Source organism: Arvicola amphibius, chromosome 8, assembly GCF_903992535.2.
Source record: "Arvicola amphibius chromosome 8, mArvAmp1.2, whole genome shotgun sequence".
Taxonomy (NCBI): Eukaryota; Metazoa; Chordata; class Mammalia; order Rodentia; family Cricetidae; genus Arvicola; species Arvicola amphibius.
This window is the reverse complement of record NC_052054.1, coordinates 61,146,779-61,165,769: the sequence shown is the minus strand read 5'-3', so window position 1 is coordinate 61,165,769 and position 18,991 is coordinate 61,146,779. Positions and strand designations below refer to the sequence as shown.

Below are 18,991 nucleotides of genomic sequence, written 5' to 3'. Positions count from 1 at the left end.
TCAAATTACCTAGATCAGTGATTTTTAAATTGTAAGGAGCACAAAATCTACCCAGGAATCTGGGTGATGTGCAGATTCTGGTCTGGAAGCCAAAGGCTTTGTTTTCCTAACAAGGACACAAGTAAGACCATGATTTGAAAGCTCTGCACATACAAGGAGTAGTAAGACATTGTTTTCAGGATCCCTTTATATTCTTAAAGATTTTTTGTTAAATGAGGTCATATTTGTCAAATTAATGTTAGAAGCTAAACTGACTATATTAAAAATTTCTAATTTACCAATTTAAAAAATAATGATAAACCTTTTAGATGTTAACTTATTTTATGAATGCAAATGTGCTTTACAACTTAGCTGTACTTGAAAAAGTAGAAATAAACACTTCAGTTATATCCATGCATGAAAATAAGTGAGGCCCTGCCTTAAAAAAAATCTTTAGTTGAAGGGGATGAATAAAAACAAAGAACGTTTATAAAAACAACCCAATGAAATCCTTTACTTAAAAAATGTTTAAAAAGATCAAGTCACAAAAGTTTATAAATATGCAAAATCAAATTCTTAGAATCTACAACTATAGATCTTCCATTGAGACCTGTGTAGCAGGCACATCATGTTCCTCTGTTCCTCAGGTCATTGGTATTTACCTGTTTTAATGCATGTCCATACTCTGGTCCTTGGGTAGGCAGAAAATAGGAAATCTGGCCACTATTTTTTGCTCTTTCTATTAGAGACATAGCTGTCCGAACAGTGGCATTGCGAGCATGTACAAATACCATAACCTAAAATGATAGAAAACAGGTTATTTAACATTTCAATTCTTTACATTAAATTAATTCTGGCATAGAAATCGTCACATAGAAATGATTATTAAAGTTTTCAAAGAAAATCTACAATTTCTTGGTGTGGGAAATCCTCCTGTCTGAGAGTTGTTTTTTATTGGTTAATGAATAAAAAAAGCTGCTTTTGGCCAATGGCTTGGCAGAGTGGAGCTAGGTGGGGAAAACTAAACTGAATGCTGGGAGAAAGAAGGTGGAGTCAGGAGAATCCATGGAGCCTCTGCCTGGGATAGACGTGCTGGTACCTTGCTGGTAAGCTACAGCCATACACAGAATAACAGAAATGAGTTAACCAAAGATTTAAGAGCTAGCTAAAAATATGCTTAAGCCTAGTTTCTTGAGTTCTTTATATATTTTGGAGATCAGACCTTTGTCTGTTGCGGGGTTGGTGAAGATCTTCTCCCAGTCAGTAGGTAGCCTTTTTGTCTTAATGACAGTGTCCTTTGCTTTACAGAAGCTTCTCAGTTTCAGGAGGTCCCATTTATTCAATGTTGCCCTTAATGCCTGTGCTGCTGGGGTTATACATAGGAAGTTGGAAGTAGACTAGATTGCCAGGCAAAAATTGGGATCTTGGGGGTGGGGGTGGGGTGGCAGTAAGGGGTGATGGGGAGATGTGGATAGAAAAGTGAGGAGGGGAGGATGGGGAGACCCTGGGGGAATGGGATGGTTGGGATGGAGGAAGGGTGGATAGGGGTGCAGGGAAGAAGATATCTTAATTAAGGAAGCCATTTTAGGGCTAGCAAAAGACTTCACTCTAGAGGGGGTCCCAGGTATCCATGGAGATGTCCACAGCTAGTTCCTTGGGCAGCTGAGGAGAGGGAGCCTGAAATGGCCCTTTCCTATAGCCATACTGATGAATATCTTGCATATCACCATAGAAGCTTCATCTGGTGATGGATGGAGATAGAGACAGAGACCCACACTGGAGTGCAGGACTGAGCTCCCAAGGCCCAAATGAGGAGCTGAAGGAGGGAGAACATGAGCAAGGAAGTCAGGACCGCAAGGAGTGCGCCCACCCACTGAAACCGCGGGGCTGGTAATGGGAGCTCACCAAGGCCAGCGCGACCTGGACTGAAAAAACATGGGATCAAACCAGATTCTCTGAACGTGGCGGACAATGAAGGCTGACTGAGAAGCCAAGAACAATGGCACTGGGTTTTGATCCTACTGATTGTACTGGCTTTTGGGGAGCCTAGTCTGTTTAAAGGCACACCTTCCTGGTCCTAGATGGTGTGGGTTGGACCTTGGATTTCCCGCAGGGCAGAGAACCCTGACTGCTCCTTGGACTGGAGAGGGAGGGGGAGGGGAGTGGAGGAAAGGGAAGGAAAATGGGAGGTGGGGAGGAGGCAGAAATTTTTAATAATAATAAGAAAATAAAAAAATATGCTTAAGCTGTTGGCCAAGAAGTAATTCAAATGGCATAGTTTCTGAGTTATTATTTCGGGAGTCTGGGCGACCGGGAATGAACAAGCTGCCTCCTACTACAATTTCTGAATTAGCCAACGTTAAAAAAAAAATACAGGATAAAGCAAGGTAAATCAGCAACATGACTAATTCATTATAGATCCATGTACTTGGAGCACAATTTGTACATTTTGCTCTTGAAAATATGATTGTTTTTATTCACAGCATATAAATTTGAGAAAAATCATCTATCTATATAAAAATTGATATGATTTGTATCATAGTTTCATCCCTCCTTATGTTTCCATTCTTTGCTTTTCATATGAGAGAATTATGATTATATTTTGGAGTTATAGCATTTTTAAATGTTACAAGCATGTGTGACTGAGTTTTGCTTGGAAGTTGGAGAATTTGGACATGGACTTTTGAGCAATGCATGAATGGTTAAACATTTTGGTTTATTAAGACAGAACACATTTTGCATGAGGATGTGGGTAAGAGCCATAGGGTTCTGGAGGAGGAATGCTATCGTTTTGATCTTAAACATTACCCAAAGGCCTCTAAGATAAGCGATCAGTCTGCAGTTTGGTAATACTGCCTGGTGACCAACACTGTGAAAGGTGTGGCCAATGGAGCAGTTAGGTCACAGAGCACATCCTCACAGGGGAAAGTCGGACTCTGGTCCTCTCTCTTTTCTTTTTGCTTCCCAACCAACATGAAGTCAACGCTTTTGATTTACCATCCACTCACTAATGAGATGTTCTTCTGTGTTACCACGGTATCAGAAATAACCATTCCTACCAAACACAGACCAAAAACACAGAAGTAACCATACCTACTTAATATATGTTAAAATCACAAGGCAAAAATAAAAACTTCCTCTTTTAAATTTGATTACCTTGAATGCTTTGGTAATGAAAATGGAACAGTAGCAGAAAACAGATATTTGTGGTGGTGATTTATATGCACACTGGAGAAAAATCTATCAATCATTCACAAAATTGAAAAGATACAAATAATAAACTAGCAGTCTTTCAGAATACATACAAAGAAAAGTTCAACACAAAATCTAGAGAAATTCAGAATTTCCTCAGAGGGCAAAGAAAAAAATCTCAGTGAGTTCACAGAAAAGAAAAATCAACATTGTGAGTTAATAGGAAAATGTTAACACAAATCCATATCCATTGTTGAAAATAAAAGTCCATCTTCACACTAAGATCAGTATTTTATTTAACTAGTGTAGCCTCAAGATGAATTTTCTTATGAGTCAGCATTTTACAAAATGACATTTTCATTCTGCATGATTCAAAGCTTTATTATAAAAAAGCAACAGAAGGCAGAACATAATGAAACACAAAATATGATTCAAATAATTACATAATTTTGGTATAACTTATCACTGTAAAACTTTTTAGTGCAGCCAAGACAACGCAAGACAAGTACTAGTTACAATTTAAAGTAACAATTTCTTTTTACTATGAACCTATCATGTTTTGTTCAGTAAAACATACTTCTTTTTCTTTTCTTTTTTTTTTTTTTAAGTGAATCATGGCCAATTTTATTCAAATTCTCCAAAATTAACAGCAAACATGTCAAATGCTCCTAAAAATGTATGTCGTTCTTTATATATATAATGGTTACTGTGTCTTTTACTGATTCCTTTTTCTTCTTTTCTTTAGAATTCTTCTATTAAAGAATACTTCTTTTTCTTATAAGCACTTTCTGTCTAGAGGCTTCAACAGAAGTTATTACAAGGTCCTGGGTCTCTATAAACATACTTGATTTTATGGCTTGCTAATTCTGTTAATTTATTACTACCATTATTATTTTTTCTAGTGACCTCTCAACTTTTATTGGTCCCTTAGTCCCAGGGGTACCTTCCTTTTTAGCCTCAGTACCTCAAAACTTGGTGTCAGTGGTATGGTACACCATTTTGCCATCCATATCCTTGAAGGTGTTTGTCCTCTGGATAGTTTGCATGGAATTGCCGCAGTCCAGGACATCAAGACTCAAGTCTTCCCCACCTGCCTGCAAGTTGTGGCAGGTGGTATTCTCAGTGTTAAACTTGACTGATATTCAGCAAGGTGTTGTATTCCTGGTCTGGCACTGCCTCTCTACCAAAGGTTGTGCCAGCTCTGAATCCAGCTGGAGAAGGAACCCACTGAGCTGCTCCATCTGCATGTTTTATCAAGCTACCATGTCCTCAAGGCTGTACTGCAAACTGACCTGACTTTTTCGTGGACTGCATGCCAGTCTCTATGGCCTGGAAGGTGTTTCTCAGCTTCAGGAGTGTGGTCTTAGTGTCTGATTTCAGCAGACTAGGTAGTGACCACTATGGTGCTTGCCTCAATCTGTTGGGCTTAGTACTTGTCCAGTTCCTCATGGTTTGTTCTTCTGAGGAAGCTTCTCATACTACTGGGTCTGGATGTTTGGCAAGATCTTGCTGATGTCCTGAGATTTGGGGGCACCCAGTTGCATGATCAATCTGGAACTGGCAATCTGGGCTTCCAGTTCTTTGACTTCCTCCTTGTGATTCTTCTTCAAGAACAGCGGTTCCTCCTTAATGGATTCAACTTCTTCCTCTAGCTGCAGCTTTGTTGAAGGAGGCCACTAGTTAGTTACCAGTTGCTTAGCCCCGGAATAACCACACAGAAACTGTATTAATTAAATCACTGCTTGGCCCATTAGCTCTAGCTTCTTATTGGCTCTTACATCTTAATTTAATCCATTTTTATTAATCTGTATATCGCCACGTGGCTGTGGCTTCCCAGGTAAAGTTTCATCTGTCTGTCTCCAGCAGAGGCTCCATGGCTTCTCTTTGACTCCACGCTTCTTTCTCCCAGCATTCAGACTAGCTTTCTATGCCTAACTAACTTCTGCCCTGTTACAGGTCCAGAGCAGTTTTCTTTATTAATCAATGGTAATCACAGCATAAAGAGGGAAATCCCACATCACAGCTTTGTCATGTTGATGCCATCAACTAACATTTGGAGTCTATGAATATCACTCTACACAGACTAGTACATGGCCAATGATGTTTCATACTTTACTTCAAAGTCATCAGCAAAAATTGACATAATCAAGAACATTAATTTTAGTTGTTCATAATCATTTTACAGATTTATTGAAGAAACATTTTTGAAAATATTTGACAATGTAGATTGACTTGCCAAATTTTTATTTGAGATTCAACTGAATATAAGCAGTTGCTTTTGCTATGAACTGATGAAGAAGCATATTATATTTGAAGTACGACAACATTTTTATGCTACATCTACTTGGGCAAGATTACTGGCCACTGCCTTTGTAATATGAGTAAATTTTGCAAGAGTGCTGTAGAGACACAATAAAGTAACAGGTTCTAAGTACTAGGAAGAAGCTTGGCATTCAAAATGTAGTGTTACATTCATGTACAGGAAAAGGTTTAGTGTTTTACATAGGTTTCGTTGCATTCACTACTACAGGTTCTACTCATTGGCAACAATGCTGATTCTGCTCTTGGAGGCAACAGGAGATAAATCTCACTTCAGTGATTGAGCACTATCAGCTCTCCAGTGTGAATTCTCCTGAAAGAAGCTCTCAGAGCATTTTCCTAATGATGGTTTTGACAGTATATTGCTGGTAAGCTTAATTCTCTAAACACAAAAGTATGCATTCAAGCAAGACACTCTCTTTAAATTCAAGGAGGAACTAATTGGAAAATTTAGAAACCACATAATAGGGACTGGAGAGATGGCTGAATGGTTACCAAGTTTTTCTTCCCATATCAGTTCCGAGCACCCACTTGGGGCAGTGGATGATTGCCTGTAAATCTAGATCTGGGGGATCTAATGCCTTTCTCTGGACTCCTTGGAGACACACACACCTTCAAAAGTAAAAAGCATATAATGGAATCCAATCTTAAAGTTAAAATCTTAAGACACAAAAGATCACACACTTTTACAAATAATTGCATTAAAAAAAATCTCTGTCACTTAACATTATAGAAATGCTGCAGTTACTTCCTGGGGCCACAGGTTTTTTTCAGTTGTATTTCACAAGCATATTATCTGAACTCTCTTCTCTTTCAAGGCAACCCCTCCCCTTGCAGAGGGGAAAAAACTGTAAAGGAGTCAAGTAGAAAGAATAAAGATCTGGTCTCAGTTACAGAGCACCTGGGATCTGAACTGGCTTTACTTTACAATTTCCAAATACTGTCTGTTAAATTCGCTTATCAGATTAGAATAACAAAATAGCACAATAATGTTCCATTAATAAATGAAGACAGAAAAAAAATATAAAAAAGGAGACAAAATCATATCTTTATAAGAAAAGTTCAATTGAAAGTCCACATGGTACTACCATAGGACACAAACTACTAATCCTTTACCAGTTAAACAATAGCTTTGAAACATCCTTTTAAATATTTTATTCTTTGAAAATCTCATACACTATAGTTTGATCATATCCGTACTCCTCACGACTCTCACAAGATTTACCCTACCTCCCTTTCTACCTGGCCTCAAGCTGTTTCTTTAAAACTGAATTTGTGCTCCACAAATACTCTCAGGATTAGGGTCCTCACTAGCAGATGGTTGACCAAGCAGGGGTCACAGCCTTAAGGAAGTCTAATTTATCTTCTCCCAGCAGCCATCAATTGCTAACAGGTCTCCAGCTACAAGGGTACATCATGCCCATCTCCCCAGCTCCATGCACAGGTTTACTCAGTCTTGAGTTTGCACAACAGGCCTTATAAATATTGTCATAAACGCTCTGCAGTTCTATATGCAACTGTCCTATTGTGTCTAAAAAGTTTTAAAGTGTTTTGCTTATAGAATTCATCTCTTTAACAAAGTCTTTTGTTGCAATCCAATACACAATAGAAAAGCAAAACAGGAATATAACAAAGCAACTGAAGTGGACTGGATAGATACAAATCTATCTTTTCCCCCTTGAAAGGGAGCAAGCAGCTTTCCCACTCTTCACTTTAGCAGACCAGAGGCACCAACCCTGGAGGTGGCATCTCTGAGAACCTTGGAAAAATCTAAAAGTAAGATATTGAAGGAACTCTTCTGATGAAAAGGAACTGTTCGAAGCTGTATTTCTTTTTAGACAAAATGTTAAAAGTCCAACTATCTCATTCCTCTCCATGTTTTGAAGATATTTTTGCATATAAATCAACCAAATAATCATTTTAAAAGTTTTACTCCTTTCTAAGAACCTATTTTAAAATATTTAGGGGACTGGATATTACTCAGCAATTAAGAGCACTGGCTGCTTTTCTAGAGAACCCAGGTACTATTTCCAGCAACCACATGTAACTCCAGAAACCCTCTAAGGGCCTCCACAAGTACCATTCATACAGTGCACATACATACAATCAAGGAAAACAATCATGCACACAAAATAAAAATAAATAAATCTTTAACATGAGGGCCGGCTTGTTGGGGTTTCAGTTCTGCCCAGTTCCTGCAGCTGTTATGTCCCAGAGAAAATCACACAGAGGTATCCATAAGTTATAAGACTGATTGGCCCATTACCAGGCTTTGTAATAGCTCTTAAAACATATATTAACCCATTATTTTTATATATGTTAGCCACATGGCTCAGTACCTTTTTTAGCGGGGCAGGTCACATCCTGCTTACTTGTAGAAAAGGTTAATTTCAACTTCTATGAAAAGCAGATGAGCCTGCCTAGATGATCCTATTTTACCAAGAAAAGATGTAAAGGATGATTTATGTGGACATGTCAAAAGGACAGATAAATCAGCCTGAAAGGGCTCCGACTAGCAAAATAAAATCATTACTTTTGTATTGGCTAGCATTAAGTCAACTTGACAGAAATTAGGCATGCTTGAGAGATAACCCTCAACTGAGAAAATGCTTCCCTAGGTCCAGCCTGCAAGCAAGCTTGTAGGACATTTTCTTAATTAGTGATTAATGTGGAACAGGCCAGCTCATTGTGGGTAGGACTACCCTGGGTTGGGTGATCCTAGGTTCTATATGAAAGCAGGCTGAGAAAGTCATGGGGAGCAAACAGACAGCATCCCTCCACGGCATCAGCTCCTGCCTCCAGGTTCCTACCCTGTTTGAGTTCCTGTCATCCAATGGAAGCATATGCCAAATAAACCCATTCTTCTGCAGTTTGCTTTTGGTCATGGAGCTCATTCATAGCAGTAATAAAACTAAGACAAGTTTAAAAATTGATTACAATACTTTGCTTTAAAACAAAGTAAAACTGACTCCATGAAGTTACAGCTAGAGGAACTGGGAGACAGATGTTTTCTCTCACACACATTGGCATAAAAGGGGTAACAAATTAAAAAAAAAACAGCAAAAATCTTAAAGGTAGTTAGTAAAATCTTAGCTGGGGCACCTTATGGGTTAAGTCACAAAGTATAACATATGTTAACTTGTTGGTCACAAAGCATAAAATGGTAACTTTACAAAGAAGCAATTTCATAAACCAGGCAATTGTAGTGAGGAGAAGAGCAGGCCTGCTTTTCGTCCTGCCTGGCTCCCGCATGGCTAGCTTAAAACCTGGAATAACAACACACAAACTGTATTCATTTAAACACTGCCTGGCCCATTAGTTTCAGCCTCTTATTATCTAATTCTCACATCGTGCTTAACCCATTTCTAATAATCTGTGTAGCACCACAAGGGGTGTCTTACTGGGAAAGATTCAGCATGTCTGACGTGGCGGCTGGCTCCATCACGTCTGTCTCAGAGAGGAGAGGCAGGGCAATTGCCCGAGGCATCTGCCTGACTCCCAGCATCCTGTTCTGTCTACTCCACCCACCTATGTTCTAACCTATCAGGCCAAGCAGTTTCTTTATTAATTCACCAATGAAACAGCAGATAGACAGAAACACTCCTACATCAGGCAATAATAGCAATCAGCAGCAAAACTGGAAAATTCTGGTAATATATGCCTCTAACATGAGAAACTCGGCTCAATTGAACATCAATCCTATGATATTTTCTCAAAATGAAAAATATGAATTTAATTATAAGAAAGGTCAGATATACCCAAGTTGAGCCATTTTATAAACTATTATGTAATTAAAATATAGAAGTCAAATATTAGGTAGATTTGTTCAGAGACCAGATAGAGAAGGCTGACGTAGAAAATCACAGTTACAAACCTAATGCTAGGTGGGAGCCCTATGCGGATCCTAGACCTCACTGGCTATCCAGGTTAGTTACTTGGTGAGCTCCACGCCAGTAAAAAATTCTGTCTCCAAACAGGGTGGGTGACATTTTGTATTAGTTACTTTTGTATTGCTATGATAAAGCTCCATGAAAACGCAACTTACAGAAGAAAGGGTTTATTTGGGCTCCAGTTCCAGAGGGATAGGAGTCCCTCACCATCATGGCAGGGAGAATGGCAGTAGGCAGGTGTGCACAGCAATGGAGCAGCAACTGAGAGCTCATATCTTGATTCACAAACAGGAAGCAGAAAGTGCACTGGGGATGGCAAGAGGCTTCTGAAGTATTAACTCCACACTCATGGCACATCTTTCCAATAAGGCCATATTCCTAACCTTCCCAAGCAGTTTCACAAACTGGAAACCAATTAATCACATTTATGAGGATATGAGGGCTATTTTCAATCAAACCATTACACATCTGGGGAATGGAACTAAAATTCTCCTCTGGTCTCCATAAGTATAGGACATGCACATACACCTACATATATATACACAAATGCATCCTCAAACACAAGAACACATATATACTGGCACAAGTGTGCACATACACGATCAAATAAAAAACCAAAATAATGTTGAAGAATTGTTCTCAGTCTTTGAAAAAATTAAAGAGACTCTACAAATAAGTAATCTTGGGCTGGAATGATGTTATCTTCCATAGACATTATTGTTGTCCATTATTAATACAGGTAAAAAATTCTTTCCATAGTATACAAGACACTAAATTCAGAAACATTAGGTTTGTATATCATGATCAAGTAGAATTTATACCAGAATGTAAGGGTGACCAACATACGAAAGTCTACCAATGCAATATACAACATTAACAGAAGGAAAAAACAAGATTAAGTTGATGCTAAAATAAATAAAAATGAATCAATGAATGAATAAATAAATCACCTGAGAAAATCCAACATTCTTTCATGGAGAATTTCCTCAACTTACTGGCAAAACATACTATAAGCAACACATGAAGAACCCATAGCAATTATCAAAGATGAAAGGCTGAACTTTTTCTAAGAATGGCGAAAAAAATTTATACTTCCTCAAATGAATGCAACATATTACCTGGATATTTTAGTTAAGGGCATAGTGCAAGAAAAGTACATAAATGTTATCTTCTCAGGAAAACTAATACTTTTATTTTAACGACATTACAAGACACCTAACAACAGAAAAAAATTACTTGTATTTATACAAAGTGAACAAATCAGTGCTGCTTTCTGCAGCTCTTTACATGGTTTCTGGAGATTCAAACTCAAGTGTCTATGCTTATGAAGCAAGCATTTATCCACTGAGCCATTCCTCAGACTACCTGATTTTTATTTTTTGACAAATTAGCAATCATTTTCTTAAGAAAGGTAACTTTGCATATAAAGTTTCTGGCCTTCAGAAAGCGACAAAAAAATGGGCTTTCCATTTGGTGTACTTCTTAACCAAAAATGAGTCCATACAGCCTATGTGGGAATCTTTCTTTTTTCAAGCCCAATTTGAACTCCTTTGTTATGTTTAATCATACGCCATGAAACCTAGCCAAACCTACGACTTTATCCTTTCTCTGATGGAACGACATCCTTTTTCTGTATCACAAAAGGGATGGAAAAAGACTAAATGCCAAACATTATCTACAGCAATGGATCCACCAGTAATGGAAAGTTGGTATCCATTACTAAAGCTCAAATTCCTCTGCTGATTTTCTATATGTGTGAAGCACTGATAGTGTAATAGCTATTCTTGGTTGTCAACTTGACTGTTTCTGGAATGAACTACAATCAAGAAATGGAAGGCACCTTCTTTTTCGGATCTTGAGGCAAGAAGACAAAAGGTCTTAAGGCTGGAAGACACACCTTTAATCTGCTGGGAGCCTATATAAAAAAATGAAAGAAGAAAAAGTTCCTTCTTCTTGGCCTGCTTGCCCTCGCTTTGTTAGCTCATTCCCTCATTGGCCTTGGAGCATACTTCTTTGGGATTCCAGCATACACAGAAGACCCAACCTCGTGGGACTAAGCAGCTGCTATGTTCTTAGTCTTTCCATTCATGATTAGTCATTGTTGAACTGAAGCCTATTATCATTCCAATAATTTCCCATATATAAATAGAGAGAGAAAGAGAGAGAGAGAGAGAGAGAGAGAGAGAGAGAGATACTCAATCTATAAGTTCTGTGACTTTATACACATAACTTGACTGTGTTGCATTATCCCCACTGACTCTGATGCCAGATCAATGCAGAGAAATAGCACTTTTGACCAAGATGGGTGGGCAATTTTTTCTACTTGTTTGAATGTTCCCAGGTGGTAAGAACAACAGTCTCTTCAATAAACAGTACCAAAAAAAAAAAAAAAGCCAAGGCCACATGCAAAAATATAAAACTATACTCTTTACTGACTACAAAACAATCAAGATGGATCAAAGACCTAAATTTAAGAATAGGAAAACAGAAAACAGAAACAATTCCCTATGTTCTCAAGTTTGGCACTGGTTTACCAAATATAATAAAAGACAAGCAATACAAAAAGCTTGTAAAAAACTTAAAACTTAATGCCATCTCTCTAGCCTAGAATTCTGATTTTACATTTTTAAAATTCTTATTACATTGCTAAAATTAATCTAAAAATTCTAGTATTCAAGGGATCCTATCCTAGCCTCATTAGAACCTGAAAATACAAAAGTGTGCCACCACAATTTTAAAAATGTAAAATCAGAATTCTAGGCTAGAGAGATTGCTTAATGATTAGAAACCCTGCTGAGCAAGTGTGAAGGCCCTAGTTTGGGTCCCCAGAATCCAATGAATATCAGGTGGTGCGACCACTGCATCTAAACCCAGTGCTTTGAAAGTCAGAGACAGTGCATACCACAACAAGTTTCACAGCTTAGTTGTATTGGTGAGATATGGGTTCAATAGAGACTCTGCCTCAATCAATAGGGTAGACAGAATCTTCCAGTTCCTTTGGAAGATTCCAGATATCAACTTCAGGCTTCATATACACATTCAAGTACATATATAAATACCCCACCATGTATGTTCATACATACACAGGTCAAGAAAAAAGAAATTTGCAGGCAGTTCCACATTTGAAATCTATATAGTGCTGGTAATGTAGTTCAGATGATAGTGCTTGAGCAGCATGCATGGAGTCCTGGGTTCAAGGCCAAACAACACATAAACAGTAATAACCAGAACTTGAGAGATGATGGCAGAAGAATCAGAAGTTAAAGACTAGCTACTTTGGATATTCAAAGACAATCTGAGCTATAAAAGACTCTAGCTCTAACAAACAAAACCTTTACATAATCTCTTATTATTTTCATGGTCACAAGGAATTTTTTTCATATAGAAAACAACAACAACAAAAAAAAATTTTACTAAATGCCTAGAATGTATGGTAAAAATTTGGCAATAACCTCCCGTACTGGTCTTTGAAATGCTAAAAATCAGAATGCCTTAACCAACACAAATGATCATTGTCCAGATCAGGCACATGTGGTAGTGATGTCACCAGGGTTTCTTGTTTGTTTGTCATCAGTTTGACAGCACAGAAAACAAACACCAATCACCATTAATACTCAGTACTTTCATTCCAAAAGTCAATCCTGCACTCCACTTTGGTTTTGATTACAGAGAACTACTTCTAATAACTGTGCAAAACAAAAGGGAAATGTAAAAATATTCAAAATAAAAATGTGAGAGGACAATATATATATATATATATATATATAATTTAAAACCCCCTTTTAACACTGCACATAACTTCATTTTGGAAGTTTATGTCAATAAAAGGATTTTTACACATTTTCTAGAATAAAAGTAAAGAGACATTTTGTTATTACCACAGTGGAAGGAATGCACAGTGACTGGTGAATGTATAGTACTCTACAGAGGAAGAATTAGTAAACCAGACTTGTTCTTCCATTTATCTCGGCTGAACCCAAGAATTTCTCAGGGTTGAAAACAAACATTTCAGTGTTGACAGAGCTAGTATAGTAATAGAAGATTGGTGTGGGACAATTGTATTCTGCCAATTATGTTTTAAATAAACGCTGTTGGCCAGTAGCCAGGCAGGAAGTATAGGTGGGACAACCAGATGGGAAGTAGTGGAGGGGCAATGAGAACAGGAGAATTCTGAGAAGATGGAAGCTCTCTCTCTGCAATCCTGCCCAGACCAGGAAGAAGCAGGATGTGACCTGCCCCGCTGAAAAAGGTAATGAGCCATGTGGCTAACATATACTAGAATAATGGGCTAATATAAATTATAAGAGCTAATACAAAGCCTGAGCTAATGGGCCAATCAATCAGTTTATACCTTAGGGAGACCTCTGTGTGATTTTCTTTGGGGCTTACCTGCTGTGGGAACTGGGCAGGACAGAAACCCCAACAAGCCCAGCCCTCATGTTACAGAAGATACTAGAAAACCAATGTTTTTTAAAGAGTCAATTACAAGGTTTAAAATGTAACTAACAAATTATAATTAAAGCGTAGCTGTAAAGGTAAATTTTCATAATAATATACTCGAAATTTCTTTTATGGTGTGATATTCTTTTGGCCTTCATATTAACTAAATATTGATCTCAATTCTAAATCACAAGGCATTTGGCACAAATGGAAAGAAAGCTAATGTGTTTCCAACAAGGTATTTACCATAAAAGTCTATTTAAGTGACTGCTAATTTAATTCTGTAATGGAGAAATGAATAATTTCAATTCCTTGTGCTCATTACTTTTAGACAAGAATATCATTTATTTAAATGAGTATATGGCATAAGTTATAAACTATTGTATATAGTACTTGCATAAGGCATACTAAAGAAATTCGTAGCTTATAGACAGAAAATAAAAAATTCTAAGGCAACAACTGTACTGCAAATACAGAACAAGTTACAGACTCTATAAGTACTAAATACTTTACTTAGAAATTGGAGAATAAGGAAATTTCAATTTTATGTAAGACTCACCAGGACTGGAGATTGGGATAGTGATCACAAGTAGAGGAAATAGTTTCTTCAGACTTTCTTACAGTCCCAAATTAGACTTTTTTTTTGGAAGAGCCATCTTTTGTAGTATAGATGAAGGAGAAATATCTTTAATATTTATACTCACACTAAAAAAAGCATCTTTAAGAGTCATACCTACATATGCCTTTAGGGTAACACCTCATAATGTCAGGGGGAACAAAAAATGCAGGATTCAAAAGTATACATAAGTCATTAAATGAATTTGATGTGGCTAAAAGTTACCAAGAATCAGAGATGCTTGCATACAAAAAATAAAAATTTTCATAGGCAAAATAGGCATTGCTAATTTCCATTATGAAAGTTAGTACAACAGAATTTGTTTTGATTGTATATGAACACACCTGAGAACCAATGTTAATAAATAAAGATTCAGGAGTTGCTCAGTCAGCTGGGTAGGAGGCATACATGCAAAAAGTGAGGCATTAAGTGCATATTTTCCCAGCTGGGGTAGACAGTGAAGGATTATCCCTGAACAGGAAAACTAGACAAATTTTAACTCCAAGGTCACAATGAATACTGTGGAGAACAATTGAAAAAAAACCCTGATGTCAATCTCTGTGGTCACAGGCACACAGACAAGAACACACACACACGCACACACACATATATCAAAATCATACTCTTCAGAGAGGAAATTCATCTAGTCATTAGCCAATTTTAAGGGATTTTTTTAAATCTTGAAATAAAACCATTAGTGAACAACAAGGAAAAAGAAAATAATATAGTAAGGATTGGTGTTTAATTTTAACAAGGCTGAAGTTCTTGAGTTCTCTTTAACCAAATCTTTTCAAATCAAATGGGAGGCAGATTTTTAGATAAGAAGCTACTAAATAAGGATCTTATTTCCTTTTCAAAGTTTGTTTCGAAAAGTTCAATATGCTATAATTAGAGAAAGTTCCTAATTGTCTTCCTATCATTGTAACAAAGTTTGTATAAGAAGACAATCTCAATAGAACCACGGGCATCAATTATTTTTCCATTCTGCAAGTTACACAGGAGGAGGGGAATTATTAACAGGAATGATAAAGCTGTACTTGCATTTGGTAACACAAAGAAAAGCTTATAAATGAGACGTCTCATTAGTTTGAGCAGATGGATCAAAATTAAAGGCTGAATCGCCAACTTTTAATTTCCCAGTCGCCAAGAAGAGCTTGAAGTCTTGCAGAGTAGGAATGCTGACAATCAACGGGAAAAGGTTTTCTCCATCTGTCAGCACACATGCCTGAGTGGAGCACAACTGCCTCCTACTGTCGTCAATGCTTTTAGGACAAAGCTTCACATAAAGTCTATTAAGTACATGAATGCACATGTTTAGATGACTGGGGTACTGAAACTCATAGGATAGCATGGACAGAGAGTATCAGCATGGCTTCCAAACATGGGACTTCTCTATTCTAATTTACTCCAAATGGAATTTTTTAAGAGGAAGATGTAATCTCTTTGTTACCTAAGAATCACCAATCTTTTTTTAAAACTGACTCCATTTCAATCTTTTTTTAAATACTGACCTGAAAAATTACTGCTCTAAAAATAAAATCAAAACATTGAGAGAACGCACACCAGGGAGAAATTCAGGATACAGACAACTTCACGGAAAGCAAACAAATAAAGGCAAGTGCATTCACTGGACCTTTTTTTTTGACCTGTTTGGATGTTGCTGTTGTTTTAAGCTAGAATAACGGAGTCATGAGACAGACCCAGTAAACGTCATTTAGATATCTCAGACTAGAAAAGACTGATTTATATATTTACTACTCCTGAATACTAAATGATAAGTTATATTTAAAGGGAAGAAACAGAATTAAAGTTTAGATGTGTTCTAACAAAGAAATGCATATACATAGAATATGTAGCTGGCTGTTCATGGTACATGCTCGTGTGATGTTAGATCTGTCAGAGCTCCAGTAGCAAATCTTACTATCTATCTATCTAGCCAGCAATGATTCATAAGGAAAAAACGACAAGTGTATAATTTATTGTGTTTATATGCACAATAATATTTAGGGAGAAAGCCTTTTAGAAAAAAAATCACAGAGTTAGACTTTTCAATTAGAAGTGGGTGGACTAGTGTAAAGATCTAACGGTCTCTTCACTTTTTAGATAAGGTCAAATGTTAAACTACATATTCTTCATCAGAGAGACATATACAATCTTTCTCAGACAGATGTATATAATCTCATGTACTCAAAAAAAAAACATTTGGAACTTAATACAAAGACAGTTGATTACAGCAGAGAAACTAACTTCAACTTTAATCATGAGCGAAAAACGCAACTGTGAACCTCTACTGCAGAGGTATTTTTCCGACTTTCTGAAAGTCCAGATATAGCATAACAGCATAGTTAAGGTATATCTTAAGATGATTTAATAAGGAATAAAGAACCTTTGAGGACTGAAAGCCCATGGAAAAAAATTTCTAGGCAAGTCTCATTATCAAAACCTAAACTGACAAACCAAATATTATAATGGAATCAATAAAAGAATGCTGAACTTACAGAAATTGGTACCTCTAGTTTCCAAAATAAAATTTCAAGGCATCTTGTTTTCCAAATACCCATGGTGCAATTGTCAATGCTAGTCATTCAGCAGAATGCTACCACATCTCAAGCTAAATGATCACAGATTAATTTAGTACATGAGAATAAATGGACAAATGCTTTTAATAGATGGATACAGTTATAGATTTGCTTTGAGCACTTTCCTCATAGGTATTCAGACACCACAGGAAACACAAAGATGTGAAAAGAGTGGAGCTCTTGAGTTAGGTTATAAAAGAACTTAATAGCATTATTAGCTATATTATGACTGCTTTAATGTAAGAACCTACGATCTACCCAGGGTTTGTTTGCAATATGCAGGCACTGGTTTAGGCTTGGTAATACCAACATTAAAGGCAAATGTCAATTAGTGGGGAAAGAGTCAAAGCATTCCTATTTCCAGTCTTACCCATACCACTAAGAACATGCTGTTTATGAGGACAAGAAAATTCATCAAAATCAAACTGCACTCATGACAAAGTTCATGAAGATAACAACACATCCATTACAGCCAACCTTTCTAGGTAAACCCTATCCTACTAGAACAAAAATCTTTAGGAACACTGCATGAAACACCCTAAAAACAATACTAAGATTTAAGATTGTTAGGCAGAACATACATTTTAATGTTATTAATTTTATTTATGGTTCTTTCATATTTTTGAACAATTAAAAATACAATAAAGTAATAAGATCAGGAAAAATTAGTGGGATCATGAGATTTAAGATCATGAGATTTATTTAAAAAGAACAAAGATGCCACTCTGTAGGAAATAAGTAGTGATTATTTTAACTCCTCTTTGTTCATTTGCATGTACATGTGTGAATATGTGTGTGTATTTCAAAGGGTCACAAGGTCAAAGGTTGAAACAAGAAAGTGGGGAAGAAGAGTTTTTCTAATTGAAAGTAAGTGCATGTCCAAACCAAAGAAAAAAATTACAGTAAGAAGGAAATATTTGTCAATCACAAAAATTCACTATCAACACACCACTTTGTTTTATATGCAATAAAACTGAAAAAAAAGGTGGCAAACACACATTAGGTCACAACCTTACATCAAACTACACTGTCAACATCATTTAGGAGACATCTCATTAGTCTTTTAGTTTCTGGATCCTTAAGCCCTCAGGCCTGTTGTGACCAAAAGTGAATACATAAAGCCCTCTGCCTCAGCCTTACTCTTTAAAAGAATATAGAGGAACAATTATTTACAGTTTATCATATAATAAATATTGTAAGAAATCTAAGGAAAATTTAAGTGTGTGAGAAGATGTCTGTAAGTTACATGCAAATAACCATGTTATTTTAAACGAGAGTCTTGAAAACCTCTTGATTCTGGTATTTTTGTGGTGGGTGTCTAAAATCAGGTTTGCAAGGATGTCAAGGATGGGCTGCATCAATTATCTGTCCAGTAAGTGCTACCTATGATATAAAAGGAGGCATTACTTTGATTTCTTTTAATTCTAGGGTAACAGAATGTTCTAGCTTTGTCTCCATTGTTCTGATATAAGACTCTAAACAACTTGGAGAGGAAAGGGTTTATCTGCAAATCTTAGGTTTCCAGATGACAGGCCATCACTAAGAAAAGTTAAAGCATGAACTAAGGCAGAAACCATGGGGGAAGACTGCTTACTCTCTGGCCTGCACATTAGCTCATGTTTATTGTCTATTCCGCAGTAATATATTTACATTTTACCACTATTATCTAAAAAAATTGTTAAGCCTTTTTATTTAAAATGGATTCTACCATATGTTAAGATGTGTGTGTGTGTGTGTATGTGTGTGTGTGTGTGTTGGAAGAACAGCAAAACATAATTAAAAGCCCATATATAGGATTTTCCCAATGCATAGTTCCAAATAGATGCAGACCCAGAAAATCCAATACATCAAATGACAAGAGCACAACCAATATATTACTTTTTTGATCAGGACTTTATTTCGTCTGTCAACTATACATAACAGAATATACTTAAAGAAGACGCTGAGAGAATTTAGTAAATGTTACCATTTTTAAG

At 36.7% G+C, this 18,991-nt stretch overlaps 1 protein-coding gene across 1 annotated transcript in view; it reads right to left on the bottom strand.

The window, feature by feature from the left end:
* Positions 1–18,991, bottom strand: part of Ascc3 (activating signal cointegrator 1 complex subunit 3) — a 293,210-nt gene that overhangs the window by 163,401 nt on the left and 110,818 nt on the right. Inside the window, exon 14 of the mRNA XM_038339034.1 lies at positions 642–776. Coding sequence (XP_038194962.1) covers positions 642–776 — 135 coding nt within the window. The remainder of the gene's footprint in view (positions 1–641; positions 777–18,991) is intronic.